Source organism: Loxodonta africana, chromosome 16, assembly GCF_030014295.1.
Source record: "Loxodonta africana isolate mLoxAfr1 chromosome 16, mLoxAfr1.hap2, whole genome shotgun sequence".
Classification (NCBI taxonomy): domain Eukaryota; kingdom Metazoa; phylum Chordata; class Mammalia; order Proboscidea; family Elephantidae; genus Loxodonta; species Loxodonta africana.
This window is the reverse complement of record NC_087357.1, coordinates 1354039-1371341: the sequence shown is the minus strand read 5'-3', so window position 1 is coordinate 1371341 and position 17303 is coordinate 1354039. Positions and strand designations below refer to the sequence as shown.

The following is a 17303-nucleotide window of genomic DNA, read 5'->3' as shown; positions in this document are numbered from 1 at the left end:
TCGCCCATGAAAGCAGTTAAGGATCAGAAATAGTTTTATTGATGAGAAATTTTAAATAGTTCTTGATTAGGAACTGAGGACAAATAGTCTAAGAAATATCATGCATACAGTGGTTGCAGTATGTGAAATCTCTTTAATAAGGCTAGCATAATTCATCATCAAACACATACCCACTATTTCCCACGTGTTTCACATCACCAGGCTTCTTGGTTTTGAGCCTAACTTGTGGCTGTTGGTTTCATTCCCTCCAGAAAGACACCTGTGGAGAGATGAAATGGATGTCTACAACCAAACTACCATCACAGAGTTCATCCTCAGAGGTCTCTCTGACCTCCCAGAGGTACGCTACCCTCTCTTTGTGGTCTTTGCTGCCATCTATCAGGTCACCTTGGTGGGAAATGGGGCGATTCTCCTAGCCGTTGGAACTAAACAAAAGCTGCACACAGCCATGTATTATTTTTTGGCAAATCTGTCCCTCTTAGATATTTTCTGCCCATCAGCTACTGTTCCCAACATGCTCAAGAACCTCTTGACCAAGAATCAAAGCATTTCTTTTGTTGGATGTGCTTTGCAGCTTTTTTTCCTAGTGGCCCTGGCAGGGACTGAGGTCTTCCTTCTTGCTGTCATGGCTTATGACCAGTACGTGGCCATATGTTTCCCCCTTTCTTACATCTTCATCATGACAAAGGGGCGCTGTGTGAAGCTTACAGCAGGGACGTGGGCATCAGGATTTCTCAATTCTCTTCTGCACATGGTGTTCACATTCTGCCTGTCTTTCTGCAAGTCCGATCAGGTCAACCAGTATTATTGTGACATCCCTCCAGTGGTGGCCCTCTTCTGCTCTTCCACATATGTGACAGAAATGCTTGTCTTAGTTCTAGGAGGTATCTTGGGCATCAGTGCCTTCCTGATCACTGGTATCTCTTATATCTACATCATATCCACCATCCTAAAGATTAGGTCGGCTGAAGGGAAGTGCAAAGCCTTCTCCATATGTGCTTCTCACCTCCTTGTGGCTTGTTTGTTTTATGGTACAATGATATTTACCTACATCTGCCCCTCCTCCAGCCACCACTCCCCAGCCAGAAACAGGCTCATCTCAATGCTGTATGGGGTTATTACCCCAATGTTAACCCCCCTCATCTACAGCCTGAGAAACACGGAGGTAAAAGGAGCACTCAGAAAGGTTTTATGTCATAAGGCATGTTTAAAGCAAGGACGATATTACTCAGCATTCCACTTAATCTGAATTCACAAGAAGGTTTGGAAGAATTCATAGGAATAGTAATTTTACATTGACATAGAGAGGACATACCTATGTATAGACAGAAATTTATACACACACACATATACATATAACTATTGTTATACCTATCTAAAAGGAACTCTGATGGAGCAGTGGTTAAGTGCTCAGCTGTTAACCAAAAGATCAAGGACTCTGACCCACCAGCTGCTCAGAGGGAGAAAGATGTCAGGTTGCTTCCATAAATATTAAAACCTGTTGCCATGGGGTAGATTTCTACTCATAGTGGCCCTATAGGACAAAGTAGAAATGCACCATAGGATTTCCAAGGAGTGGCTATTGGATTCAAACTGCGACCTTTTAGTTAGCAGCCAAGTTCTTAACCACTGTGCCACCACACCTCCCCATAAAGTTTACAGCCTTGGAAACCCTATGGGGCAGCTTCGCTCTGTCCTGTAGGGTCAAAATCTACTCTTCAGCAGCAGGTTTATTTTTTTTTTATACCATGAGTTGCAATCGGGTTTGTTTTTTTTTTGGTTATATACCTTTGTGTATCTATCTATTGGGAATGTGAAATTTATCTTAAAAACTGTCATAGATTGAATTGTGTCCCCCCAAAATATGTGTCAACTTGGTTAGGCCATGATTCCCAGTATGGTGTGGTTGTTCTCCATTTTCTGATTATGATTTTCCTATGTTTTATAAATCCTAATCTCTGCCTGTGGTTAATGAGGCAAGATTGGGTTATGCTGAAGAGGATTAGGGTGGGATATAAAACCCTTGCCCAGGTCACATTCTTGATCCAATGTAAAGGGGGTTTCCCTGGTGTGTATCCTGCACCACCTTTTATCTTATAAGAGATGAAAGGAAAGGGAAGCAAGCAGAGAGTCGGGGACCTCATGCCACCAAGAAAGAAGCAACAGGAGCAGAGCACGTCCTTTGGACCTGGGGTTCCTGTGCAGAAAAGCTTCTAGCCCAGGGGAAAATTGAGAAGAAGGATCTTCCTCCAGAGTCAGCAGATAGCCTTCCCCTGGAGGTGATGCCCTGAACTTGGACTTCTAGCCTACTAGACTGTGAGAAAATAAATGTAACTTTGTTAAACCCATCCACTTGTGGTATTTCTGTTACAGCAGCACTAGATGACTAAGACAAAAACAGACTTTTTTTGTGAGTAAATATGGAACTGTTATTAATTGCACTGATAGAAAAAAGGTACAAACTGAGTCTTTCTTAAGTAAACATGAGTCTATGCCCACATTGTATACCCACGTCCATATCCATACTTATACCTATACTTATACACACCCATACATATATAGCCACAAATCTGCGTCTGTATTACCTATACTATCTATACCTATATTCATTTTTATTTCTATATCTAGTTGTCTAATATAGCCAAAACCAAAAATCAAACCCACTGCTGTGGAGTTGATTCCAACTCAGAGAGACCCTGTAGGACAGAGTAGAACTGCCCCACAGGATTTCCAAGGCTGTAATCTTTATGGAAGCAGGCTGCCACATCTTCCTCCTGTGGAGCTGCTGGTGGGTTGGAACCGCAGACCTTTCAGTTAGTAGTGAGAGTGTTAGCCACTGTGCCACCAGGGCCCACTTCTATCTTGTATTAACCACTTATATCTATATATCATATAATTCTAATATATCAATATATAATTTTGCTCTTTCTCTTTTTCAGCTTTGGTTTCCCCTTTATATTTCTGTGCTTCTCTTCCTTTCCTGTGACCACATCCATTCTTGGTTCTACACGTCCCTCACTTGGAGCATTTACTTTTCTCCATTTCTGAGCAAACATATTTAAATTGGTTGACTATATTGCTATCGTCTTAACCTCAACATATTCAAAACTACAAGTATCATCTTCACACACACACACACACACACCAATCTTTTCATTTGCTACACTCTATTTTTGTTATTTGCATCATTTTTTCCCAGCTACTCTGACCTTTGTAGTTAATTGTCATTGAGTCAACTCTAACTCATTGCAGCCACATGTATAATAGAACAAAACAAAATGTTGCCAGGTCCTGTGACATCTTTATGATCATTGGTAAGTTTGAGGCCCTTGTTCTGGCTATTAGACTCTGCTTTGCCTTGGTGCTCAGCACTTCCATTCAGTGTGAATAAGGAGCTGTTTTTTCTGACAGTAAATTACTCTCCATTCTCACTTCCTGTAACCCACAGAAATAAGAACGTTTTCTCTCTGGGCTACTGAATATGTAATATATCATATTAGATAAGCAATGCTATATGAATTTCTCCATATTTTTGCTCAAATCTTTGCACCCCAATTGTTGTTTGGTGCTCATAGCGACACTATGTACAACAGAACAAAACACTGCCAAGTCATGTGCCATCCTCACAATCATTGCTGTGCTTGAGCCCATAGTTGCAGCCACTGTGTCAATCCATCTCTTTGAGGCTCTTCCTCTTTTCCACTGACTCTCTACTTTACCAAGCATGATGTCCTCCTCCAGAGACTGATCCCTCCTGATAGCCTGTCCAAAGAATGGGAGACGTAGTCTTACCATCCTTGCTTCTAAGGAGCACTTTTGTTATGCTTCTTCCAAGACAGATTTGTTATTTCATTTGGCAGTCCATGGTATAGTCAATATTCTTCTCCAATACCACAATTCAAAGACATCAATTCTTCTTCAGCCTTCCTTATACATTGTTGAGTTTTTGCATGATAGGAGGTGATTGAAAACACCACGGCTTGGGTCAGGCACACCTTAGTCCTTAAGGTGACATCTTTGTTTTTCAACACTTTAAAGAGATCTCTTGCAACTAATTTGCCCAATGCAATGCATCTTTTGATTTCTTTACTGCTGTTTCCATGGGTGTTGCTTGTGGATCCAAGTAAAATGAAATTCTTGACAACTTCAGTCTTTTCTCCATTTATCATGATGTTGCTTATTGGTTCAGTTGTGAGGATTTTTGTTTTCTTTATTTTGATGTGTAATCCATACTGAAGCCTGTGGTCTTTGATCTTCATAGTAAGTGCTTCAAATCCTCTTCACTTTTACCAGGGGAGGTGGTGTCATCTGCATAAGGCAGGTTGTTAATGAGCCTTCCTCCAATCCTGATGCCCCTTCTTCTTCATGTAGTACAGCTTCTTGCATTATTTGCTCAGCACACAGATTGAATAGGTGTGGTGAAATGATACAACCCTGACACACCTTTCCTGACTTTAAAGCATGCAGCATCCCCTTGTTCTGTTCGAACAACTGCCTCTTGATCCATGCACAGGTTCCTCGTGAGCACAATTAAAAAAAAAAATAGTGTTCAGAAATTCACATTTTTCACAATGTTTTCCATAATCTGTTATGATCCATAGAGTCAGTCATAGTCGACATAGCATAGTCGATAAAACACAGGTAAACACCTTTCTGGTATCCTCTGCTTTCAGTCAGGATCCATCTGACATCAGTAATGATATCCCTGGTTCCATGTCCTCTTCTAAAAACAGCTTGAATTTCTGGCTTTGCCCTGTCAATATACTGCTGCAGCCACTTTTGAATGATCTTTAGCAAAATTTTGCTTGTATGTGACATTAATGATATTGTTTGATAATTTCCACATTTGGTTGCATCACCTTTCTTGGGAATAGGCATAAACATGGATATCTTCCAGTTGGCTGACCAGGTAGCTGTCTTCCAAATTTCTTGGCATAGACAAGTGAGCATTTCCAGCACTGCATCCATTTGTTGAAATATCTCGGTTGGTATTCTATCTCTTCCCAGAGCCCTGTTTTTCACCAATGTCTTCAAAGCAGCTTGGACTGCTTCCTTCAGTACCATAGGTTCCTGATCATATGTTACTTCCTGAAATGGTTGAATATTGACCAATTTTTTTGGCATTGTGACTCTGTGTATTCCTTCCATCTTCTTTTGTTGCTTCCTGAGTCATTTAATATTTTCCCCGTAGAATCCTTTAGTATTTCAACTCAAGGCTTGCATTTTTTCTTCAGTTCTTTCAGCTTGAGAAATGCTGAATGTGCACTTCCCTTTTGGTTTTCTATCTCCAGGCCTTTGCACATGTCATCATAATACTTTGTCTTCTTGAGCAGACCTTTGAAATTTTCTATTCAGCTCTTTTACTTCATCATTTTTTCCTTTTCCTTTAGCTACTCGACGTTCAAGAACAATTTTCAGAGTCTCTTCTGACATTCGTTTAGGTCTTTTCTTTCCCTCCTGTCTTTTTAGTGACCTCTTGCTTTCTTCACGTGTTATGTCCTTGATGTTGTTCAACAACTCATCTGGTCTGCAGTCATTAGTGTTCAATGAGTCAAATCTATTCTTGAAATGGTCTCTATATTCAGGTGGAATATAGTCAAGGCCTTACTTTGGCTCTCATGGACTTGTTCTAATTTTCTTCAGTTTCACCTTGAACTCACATATGAGTAATCGATGGTCTGATCTGCAATTGGCCCCTGGCCTTGTTCTGACTGATGATATGAGCTTTCCATGGTCTCTTTTCACAGATGTAGTTGATTTGATTACTGCCCATTCCACCTGGTGAGGTCCACGTGTATGGTCACTGTTTATGTGTTGAAAAAAGGTATTTGCAATGAAGTCATTGGTCTTCCAAAACTGTATCGTGCAATCTCCAGCATCATTTCTATCACCAAGACCATATTTTCCAACTATCAATCCTTCTTCTTGGTTTCCAATTTTTTCATTCCAAATACCAGTAATTATCAGTGTATCTTGATTTCATATTTGATCAATTTCAGACTGCAGAAGTTGGTAAAAACTCTCCAATTTCTTCATCTTTGGCCTGAGGGCTGCCTCCTCAAAGTAGAGTTGACCTTAATGACATAGATGGAGTCAAGCTTTTGGGACTTTCATTTGCTGATGTGGCATCACTCAAAATGAGAAGAAACAGCTGCAAGCATCCATTAATAATTGGAACCTGGAATGTACAAAATATGAATCTAGGAAAATTGGAAGCTGTCAAAAATGAAATGGAAGCCATAAAGATTGATATCCTAGGCATTAGTGAACTGAAATGGACTGGTATTAGTCATTTCGAACGGCACAATCATATGGCTACTATGCAGGGAATGACAACTTGAAGAGGTATGGCGTTGCATTCATCGTCAAAAAGAACATTTCAAGATCTGTCCTGAAGTACAATGCTGTCAGTGATAGGGTAATATCCGTAAGCCTACAAAGAAGGCCAGTTAATATAACCATTATTCAAATTATGCACCCCAATCACTTCTAAAAAAAAAAAAAAAAAAAAAGCTCCCTATCTGATCATCACTTTTGAGCATGTTCTGATACCAGAGGTAGAATCTGTCACTCTCTGCATTTTTGATTCTCTCTTACTCTCAGGCATTTAATATTATCTCTGGATTCCTCTTAGCAGCATTCTGTTCTTTTTTTATGACTAAGTGAAGTGGTCACATCTCTATTGATGTGTTCTTATATCATTCCAAGTCATCCTGATCTCTCCTCCTCTAGACTGTCATTGGTCTTTTAGTTATTATCAAAACATTAGCGAGAAAGGGTCTTATCTTATGCACCTTTGTCTCACAGGTTAGGGATTGTTAGTGCTTTGAGATGCCATACTTTAGATCAATTACACTTCCCAAATTTGGCAATGCCCCGATTTGTATTTTCTACATGTTCCAGGGCTGTTCATAGTCACAACTGGTCAAATATTTGTTATTTAATTTTAGATACAAAGGAAAAATCTCTACAGGCTTGAATAAGAAAATGAAATAATAATAGTACATTGGCGAGATTTGTTTTGTCTTCTTCCATTTAATTCTCTATAGCAGAATTTGCATGAGAGGTGAAAGAATCAAGTAATGATCTCGTATTAAAAAAAATAATTTATAGAATTTGTTAAATGTAATCCTACATAAAATTAAATAAAATCTTAAAATCTCAACCATGTGTTCATTTTAGATATCTGATACTAAAATATTTATTTAATATTTACTCTCTCATTTGAATGACTTTGCTTCACCAGACTGACTGCAATGTTGGTTTTACATTGTGATACACAAACCACTGTGTAATCTGAACCATCTCCTAGCATAGTGGTGTATATCTCACTAAATCTACCCCATTTCTGGCCTTGGCCAAAACTGGAGAGGATTGTTGTAAAATGTTAAGAAATAAGTTGCAGAATTTGTCATGCTTATTAAATCAAATTTTTATTTTACTTGTAGAATAATAATGTTGATGTGAAGGAAAAAAGTTTCTAAAGTACAAGTAAAATGATTTCTCTCTGCTTCCATCCTGACGTGTTTGGGAAGAACTGTTTAGAACTTGAGACTTAAAATTATTAAATATTTAAGCTGGCTGACATTGGCTTATGATATACATTCCCATGCTTTGGATACATAGGTCTGCCTAAATCTATGACTGGTAGTAATTTGATGAACACAGGTTTTTTCTCTTGAAGATATTATGGTTTGCTCTCTTTGAGAAAATTAAGGGATGTAAACATCTCTATTTCACCCCTTTCTCATCCTTGCAAGTCACAATCATCTGTTAAAAAAGTCCAAATTACTTGACAGTTATGTGCTCAGCAACTTCTCATGGGATGTAGCTGAGACTTCAGCAGTAATGTGAATGCATAGTCCAGCTTAAAAAAGCTTTCGAATAGCTTTAAAGTCATCCTTTAAAATTCAAGGCACACAGAAGTGGCAGATAATTCACTAGGTTTGGATGATTGATACCTCTGTAAATAGTTTGACATCTTATATTGATTATTTAAAAGCCAGACTGACAATAATCATATATCCAAGAGAGATGACCAAGAAGACTGAAGGAAAATGTCAGAAGGAAGTAAAACTGATGACAGTAGATAGGAAGGGAACAATGATTAAAATGATAACATTTATTCTAGTTCAAAGAGGCCAAGGTTTCAGTGGCTGCTGTGCTTGCCTTGCTAATCTCTGCCAACTCAATCCCAGAGTAGGTGAGCCTTGTAGCCAAGGCATCCTACAGTTGGAAAAAAAAAAAAAACTTTCTACCCTGGTACTTTGTTCTGTTGCCTCTGGTCATCTTGCTGTTTTTCAGAAGCAGTAGGCTACCGACCTTCTGTCTGAGGGCCTGTGCTTTCATGGCATGTTTGTACTGGGATGATCTTGCCCAGAATCCTCTCAGCTCACTTTCATACTTCCCCTAAATCTTTACTCCAATGTTACCTTCTCGGTGAGCCCTTTTCTAGTTGATGTTGTAGTTCCACACATTTCATCCTCTCTCCTTGTTTAATATATTTTTTTCTCTTTGCTGTTTGCCACTATCTAATCCATTTTCTATTTTGATTAGTTTTTAATGCATATATTCTATTTTGATTAGTTTTATGCACATTTTCTGTTTTGATTAGCTTTTATGCATATTTTCTATCTTCTCCACTACAATATAAAGTTTTGAGAACAGGGAATTTTGTCTTTGCCACAGCCATATGCGCAGCAGCTAGAACATTGGCTCATACATATTCTGAAACTAAAAAAACAAACCTGTTGCCATCCAATCAGTTTTGGCTCATGGCTACACGGCGTGTTACAGAGTCAAACAAACAAAAAAAAAAAACAACAAACCTGTTGCCACCGAGACAATTCCTCCTCATAGCGACACTACAGGAAAGAGTAGAACTGCTCCATATGGTTTCCAAGAAGTGGCTGGTTGGTTTGAACAGCACACCTTTTGGTTACCAGCCAGGCTCTTAACCACTGCATCACCAGGGCTCCTGTTACAGAGTAGAACTGCTCAATAGGGTCTACTTGGCTTTAATATTTATGGAAGCAGATTGCCACACCCTTCTTTTTTGGCACCTATGAGGGGGTTTGAACTACTTACCTTTAGGTAAGTAGATGAGCACACTTTTTTCCCCAAGGGGCCTCTCACACATATTAGTTTCTGAGTAAATATCTAGGGTCACATGGAATTGCTATAAGTAGGAATATACTCATTTTCAGCTAACAAGAGCAACTACAGATATCTGTTCAATAAATAAAAGAATGGATAAACTCATTACCATTTGGGACAGGGATACCTTCTGTGCAGACCAACAAATGTCTCCTATGCTCATTTCAGAAGCAAGAGATACAAAGGCAGCAAAGACTGAGGCAGTAACAGAAGCTGCACCCACAGCAGCACATGAGTCAGCCATCTAGAAGTCCAGAGAGTGAGAAGGGAAGCCAGGTTATTGGGCCAGAAAGTCTGCACCGAGGTGGCAAGAATGGCAGCTGCAACATGACATCAAAGAGGTGGGTTGTTGAGCAATAGGAGACCACTGAGCTCTCCCAGGTGTTTGTAGTGACAGCAGTGGTCCGAGAAGTGAAGGAGCAAATTCTATGCACGTAGCAAAAGGAAAGAGGAAATCATTTCTGAGAGCTCAGCCCCATATCACAAAGTGACTACAGATTTCTTTCAGTGGCAGGAGGCTGGAATGATTGAGCTACAGTAGAGGGAGTAAGGAGGAAGGTATCTTTATCTGACTGCATACTGCAGCAGGATTCTTTGTCCAACCCTAAAACAGGAGTCTTTCTTTAACAGTAGGCACTATGTTTTTTCTCCCCCCATTCCCCTTGGGCACTTAGTGCGCTTGAATTCTGTCCCAGGGCACCAATCACCTTGTGTCATGGATTGAATTGTGTCCCTCAAAATTAGGTGTCAACTCGGCTAAGCCATGATTCCCAATATTGTCTGATTGCCCTCTATTTTGTAATCTATCTTCCATTTTGTGGTATGTGCTGTAAATTCTAACTTCTATATGTTAATTTTTTTATATGTTAATGAGGGAGGTTTAGGCTGCTTTGTTTCTTGAGCCACAACCTTACAAGAGGGCATGGCTCAAGTTCTACCCTTACTTAATTCCCACCCTTATTTAAGCCACACCCTTGCTCAAGCCATACCCTTGCTTGAGTCACGTCTTTTGTTCACAAGAGACAAAAGGAGAGAGAAGAGAGCAAAGAGTAGAGAGATCTAACTACCACCAAGAAAGAAGAGCTGGGAGCGGTGTGCATCCTTTGGACCCACGGTCCCTGCGTTGAGAATCTCCCAGAATCAGGAGAAGCTTTGTGCCAAAACACGTGGAAATCTCCAAGAAACTCCGGGCCCACAGATGTTGAAAAGAGACAAGGATCTTCCCCCAGAGCTGACAGAGAGAAAGCCTTCCCCTAGAGCTGGCTTCCTGAATTCAGACTTCTAGCCTCCTAAACTGTGAGAGAATAAATTTATGTTTGTTAAAGCTATCCACTTATGTTATTTCTGTTATAGCAGCACTAGATAATTAAGACACCTTGCATTTTGGCAGTCATGGAATTCATGGCATATTTTTTGCTTTTGTGGGTAGACCTCACAATGAGAGTGTTTCCTAGCTCTTCAGCTCCTCTTCTGCTGTGTTGTTTCTGAGTGCACTTTGCTCAGAGTACTGAGCCAAGTTCAGATTTTACTTTCCCACACACAACCTCCCCCTCTGTCCCACCATTACAGATAGTCAGATACGAAATTCCAAATTATAGGGGAATCTTTCCTCATCTCCTTTTCCTGGAATGGCCTTAAAAGGACATTAATCTATTGGGTCACCTTCTGACAGGAATATCTTTCTTTTCTCAGCTTGGGAGGAAGGAGTTAAAGTAGCCTGTTTTATTTCCATGTCTGGGGAAACACTCCCAGGGAAACAAGGAAGTCAGGGAACAGAACATAATTGCCCTGTAAATATGCTGATATTTGATCTTCAGTTAAGCAGAGTTAAAATTTTTCTAGAAGAAAGGAATTTTCCTTGGAAGGTTCTAAGTAGGTCAATCCTGGTCAGATTATTTATGGTAAGCAAACCTCGATTTATGAGACCTGCCACACATATGGCACAAGCCATGGAAGTATTTATATTTAAAATGGAAATATTTCAAAATCTAAATGTTCTCCTGCTTTCTGAGGTATTCCACTCCTCACTTAGAAACTTCTATTATTACCCTGAACAGGAAGGAGGGATGCAGGAAGGAAGGACCTGGGAATTTTCCCTTGATTCCTTGCTTTGCCTGTTCCACTTGATTGCTAATATCTTCAAAATTGTTTGTTAACACTTGATACTAGTTAGAATCTCTTGTTTAGGAGAGTCTGATATCAAAATCTGATACCTCGTCATAGCTTCTTTGCCCATTGTTGGCAGTGAAGGTCTCCGGTCTTGAATTGTCTTTCTAAAATAAAGTGGTCCTTTTGTCATCTCTATTGGTCACAAAATAAAGACTCTCTCAGTTGACTGAATTGTAGGCTTGTTGAACATGGCAGCACAACAACGATAGTCAGGATGGCACAAGATCAGTGTTTCATTCTGTTGTACATGGGGCCTCTATGTTTCAGAACCATCTTGATGGCATCTAACAACAAGACTGGCCAAAGAGAATTCAACTATTATATATATATATATATATATAAGACAAACGTTTTCGATGTAAAAGAGAGGGAATTTTAATGTTTTGGGGACATTATGTAGAAATGTGAGGCTATAAAAACAATCAGTTAGAAACACTGGTTATAAACAAAGAAATGCTTAAAGATTCAATAGATAGAATGTAAATCTGGAAGGAGATAACCAAACATTGTATTGCTGAGCTGAAATTTCAGGTTAAAAAAAAAAAAAAAAACCCTAAGAAGCACCCAGAAAAGATTAATATATTGGAAATATAAAGGCAAAGCTAAGTGAGTAGGTAGGGTTAGTATCCTCCATAACATGAGAAAGGCTGTCATCCATTATTACAAGTAGGTGCTCTTGCCATGCTAAACCTGAACTTTTTTTTTTTTAATATCAATCTGTCTAAAGAAATAGTAACATCAGTACAATTAAAAAAAACAAAAACCCTGCTGCCGTCAAGTCCATTCCGGCTCATAGAGACCTTATTGGACAGATTAGAACAGCCACATACAGTTTCCAAGGAGTGGGTGGTCGATGCGAACTGCCCACATTTTGATTAGCAGGCAAACGCTTAACTGCTGGACCACCAGGACTCCCGTACAGAGCAAAAAGTAATCTTGGGAAGATAATAATTGAAGATATAATAACCAAGAATAAGGCCAAAAAAAAAAAAAAAAGATATGAAAATGTAAAAAATTATATTAACAAAAACACTGAAAATTTCAAAGACAAAGGGAATATTTAAAAAGCCTCCAAATAAAGGGAGCAGATCACCTATACTGAAAAACATTAGAGAGGTGCCTTGAAGAATAAACACTTACAAAATTTGTAGTTCTGTATCCATTAAATTGTTATTTAAGTTGGAATATTAAATTAAAATATTTTCAACTCTCTTATAATTCTTTTTCAAAGCCCTCTTGAAAAAAATAATAATTTAAAAACAATATACAATTGGTACACTATTGTGTGTGTAGAGAGTAAGAAATGGGGAGTAAACACCACGGTAAACTTTATTGTTGCTTAAATGATACACCAAAACAAGTTATTTCTTTAATTATTTAATTAGTTCTTTAATCTGAATACATAGTTCAAATTCTAGGCACTGTTGTAATTGAAAAAACTATGTGAGTCCTTTTAATTTTACAAGTTTGATGATCTCATAGCAGATTACACTCCAGGGTAAACCAAAAAAATAAAAATAACATTGCTATTGAGTCAATTCCTACTCATAGAGTTTGGTATTTAGCATATTTATTTGCTCTTCTATATACATTATCCATGCACAGAGGAAGGTATCAGCCTTAGTTTTTTAAGCCTATCTTCTTCTAAACAGGTGGACTTCAGATTTAATTTTGAATTTTTGAGTGGCTGAGAGATATGAGGTTTTAATTTTAATTTATACAAATGCAACTGAAGATAGAGCATATTTCTTGAGTGTGAAAGCCAGTAATCTCTAGGTTATATGCTAAATATGTATAATATTGGATTAATCAAATTAAAATGCAAGAAAAGAGAGCAAGAAGAACATAAAAGCATATGTATGTGTGCGTATTCATGTGTAATATTCTATTGTGTTGTCAAAAATAATCAAAATTTGGACATAAGAACTATTCTGAGCAGTTATTCTATATACATGTAGGTAGACCATTATGATTCCAGAAAAAAAGCAATAGCCTTGAAGAAGGTAGGTACATTGAGGTTTATAAAGAGAAGTGAGAGATATAGTCAGTCATTGGCTAATCTTAACAGGATTGACTGAATCCTGCCTTCTTCCTTTTATTGAGATCAACTGATATCAGATCACAAGATGGCTTCTGGCCCTCTACCCAACCATATCTTTTGAAATGCAAATTTAGTAAGCCTTGCTATGAACAATATTGAAAGGGTTAGCAACTTTCAGTGAAATAAAAGCCTGTGGCAGTATTACATTTTTGTCAGGAATTTCTTTAGAGTGAATATTTGGTTTTATGGGTAAGAAAGTTTTAAAAACAAAGGTGTCTCATTAATTTTTCTCCTTGACTGTTCTGCAATTACTTTACAGGCTTGATGAATATATACATATATATATATATATATATATATATATATATATATATATATGCTGCTAACCAGAGAAAAGTCTTATAAAAGGATGGAGAAAGATATACTATGCAAATGTCATGCAAAAAAAGATAAGTTGAGCTTATATTGATACGAGACAATCATATGGTCTACTATGTCAGGAATGACAAATTGAAGAGGAATGGCATCACATTCATTGTCAAAAAGAACATTTCAAGATATATCCTGAAGTACAAAGCTGTAAGTGATAGCATAATATCCCCAAGTATACAAGGAAGACCAGTTAATACAGCTGTTATTCAAATTTATGCACCAAACACCAAGGACAAAGATAAAGAAATTGAAGATTTTTTCAACTTCTAAAGTCTGAAATTGATCAAATATGCAATCAAGATGAATTTATATTTGCTGATGATTGGAATGAAACAAAGAAGGATCAGTAGTTGGAAAATATGACCTTGGTGATAGAAACAATGTCAAAAGATCGCATGATTGAATTTTGCAAAACCAATGACCTCTTCATTACAAATACCTTTTTTTCAACAACACAAAAAGCAATTACACACATGGACCTCACCACGTTGAATACACAGGATTCAAATCAACAACATTGGTAGAAAGAAATAATGGGAAAGCATCAGTCAGAAGGAAGCCAGGAGCTGACCGCAGAAAAGACCATTAATCACTCATGTGAAAGTTCAAGTTGAAGCTGAAGAAAACTAGAACAAGTCCGTACGACTCAAAATACAACCTTGAGTATATCCTACATGAATTTAGAGACTGTCTCAAGAATAGGTTTGATGCACTGAACACTAATGTCCAAAGACAAGACGAGTGATAGAATAACATTGTCTTAGTCACCTAGTGCTTCCATAACAGAAATTCCACAAGTGGATGGCTTTAACAAAGAAGATTTTATTTTCTCACAGTCTAGTAAGTTACTAGTCCAAATTCAGGGTCTAGGCTCCAGGGGAAGGGTTTCTTTCTCTGTCGGCTGTGGAGGAAGAATGTCCTTGTTCTCAATCTTCTCCTGGTCAAGGAGCTTCTCAGGCACAGAGGCCCCATGTCCAAAGGATGCACTGTAGTTCTGGTGCTGCTTTCTTGGTGGTATGAGGTCCCCAGCTCTCTGCTTGTTTCCCTTCCCTTTTACCTCTTGAGAGATAAAAGGTGGTGCAGGCCCCACCCCAGGGAAAATTCCTTTACCTTGAATCAGGGAGGTGGCCTAAGTAAGGGTGGTGTTACAATCCCACCCTAATTCTCTCAACATAAAATTACGATCACAAAATGGAGGACAACAACACATGGCCTGAGCAAGTTGATACACACATTTTTGGGGGAACATAATTCAATCCATGACAAACGTCAAGGACATTATACATGAAGAAAGCAAGAGGTCATTAAAAAGACAGGAAAGAAAGAAAACACCAAAATGGATGTCAGAAGAGGCTCTGAAATTAATTTACTCTTGAACATAGAGTAGCTAAAGCAAATGGATGAAATGATGAACAGAAGATCTCAGAGGGCTGCTCGAGAAGACAGACTAAAGTATTATAATGACATGTCCAAAGACCTGGAGTTAGAAATCCAAAAGTGAAGAACACATTTGGCATTTCTCAAGTTGAAAGAACTGAAGAAAAAAGCCTCGAGTTGCATTATTTAAGGATTTTATGGGTAAAATATTAAGCCACACAGGAAACATCAAAAGAAGATGGGAGAAATACACAGATTTACTGTACCAAAAACAATTGGCTGACGTTCAACAATCCCAGGAAATAGCATATAGTCAGGTACCAATGGTACTGAAGGAAGAAGTCCAAGTAACACTGAAGGCATTGGTGAAAAATAAGGTTCAGGAATTGATGGACTACCAAATGAGATGTTTCAAAAAACAGAGGCAGTGCTGAAGGTGCTCACCTTCTATGCCAAGAGTTTGGAAGTCAGCTACCAGACCAACCAACTGGAAGAGATCCATATTTTTGCCCGTTCCAAAGAAAGGTAATCCAAAAGATTGCGGATATTATTGAACAATATCATTAATACCACACCCAAGTAAATTTTGCTGAAGATCATTCAGAAGCGATTGCAAGTCGACAGGAAACTGCCAGAAATTCAAGCTGATTTCAGAAGAGGACATGGAATGAAGGGCATCATTGCTGGTGTCAGATGGATCTTGGCTGAAAGCAGAGAATACCAGAAAGATGTTCACCTATTTTTTGACTAGGCAAAGACATTGGACTGTGTAGATCATAACAAATTATGATAACATTTTGAAGAATGGGGATTCCAGAACACTTAATTGTGCTCATGAGGAACCCATACATAGACCAAGAGGCAGTTGTCAAACAAAAGGGGACACTACATGTTTTAAAGTAAGGAAAGGTGTGTGTCAGGGTTGTATCGTTTCACCATACTTATTCAGTCTATATGCTGAACAAATAATCTGAGAAGCTGGACTATAAGAAGAAGGATGTGGCATCAGGATTGGAGAAAGCCTCATTAATAAACTGCATTATGCAGATGACACAACCTTGCTTGCTGAAAGTGAAGAGGACTTGAAGTGCTTACTAATGAAGATCAGAGACTACACATGCCAGTATGGATTGCACCTCAACGTAAAGAAAACAGAAGTCCTCATAACTAAACCAATAAGCAATATCACAACAAACAGAGAACAGGTTGATGTTGTCAAGAACTTCCTTTTACTTGTATTCACAATCAGTGCTCATGGAAGCAGTAGTCAAGAAATTAAACAACACATTGCATTGGGCAAATCTGCTGCAAAAGACCTCTTTAATGTGTTAAAAAGCAAAGATGTCACTTTCAGGACTACGGTGCACCTGACCCAGGGCATGGCATTTTCAGTTGCCTCATATGTCTGCAAAAGCTGGACAATGAATAAAGAGGACAGAAGAAGAATTGATGCCTTTGAGTTATGGCGTTGTTAAAGAATATTGAATATACCATGGAATGCCAGAAGAATGCACAAATCTGCTTTGGAAGAAGTACAGCCAGAATGCTCCTTAGAAGCAAGGTTGGTAAGATATCATTTCATGTACTCTGGATGTGTTATCATGAAGGAACAATCTATAATCATAGCATGAGATTTAAACATTCCATTGCTAATGTATAAATAATATGCAGATAATAAATTAATAAGAACAGAGAAGATGTGAACAAAATTAAGAAAGTAGCTTTGATATATAGAGAACACAGAACCACAGGGACCAAAACTCATAATCTTTTGAATTGCAAAATTGGCCCTATGTAGGACCATAAAACAGGCCTCATCAAATTATACAAGGTAAAATACTTTCTAATCTGTTCCTTGACCACAACGAAATTTGACTAGAAATGTGTAGAAGAAAATTAAATATATTTTTTAAAATTCTCAACTCTTTGAAAATTAAATAGTCTGCTGCTATGTCTCACGTTAACAAATCTGTCTTGGAAGAAATACAACCAGAATGCTCCTTAGAAGCAAGGATGGTAAGACTATGTCTTACATACTTTGGACACGTTGTCAGGAGAGATGTCTCTGGAGAAGAACATCATGCTTGGTAAAGTTCAAGGTCAGTGGGAAAGAGAAAGACCCTCAACG

At 38.3% G+C, this 17303-nt stretch overlaps 1 protein-coding gene across 1 annotated transcript; it reads left to right on the top strand.

The window, feature by feature from the left end:
- The first annotated feature begins 209 nt into the window (after nt 1–209).
- On the top strand, nt 210–1249 carry LOC100657407 (olfactory receptor 5V1-like). The gene has a single exon (XM_003422565.3). The coding sequence runs from the start codon at nt 275–277 to the stop codon at nt 1247–1249; it is 975 nt and encodes a 324-aa protein (XP_003422613.1). The 5' UTR covers nt 210–274.
- The last annotated feature ends 16054 nt before the right edge of the window (nt 1250–17303 follow it).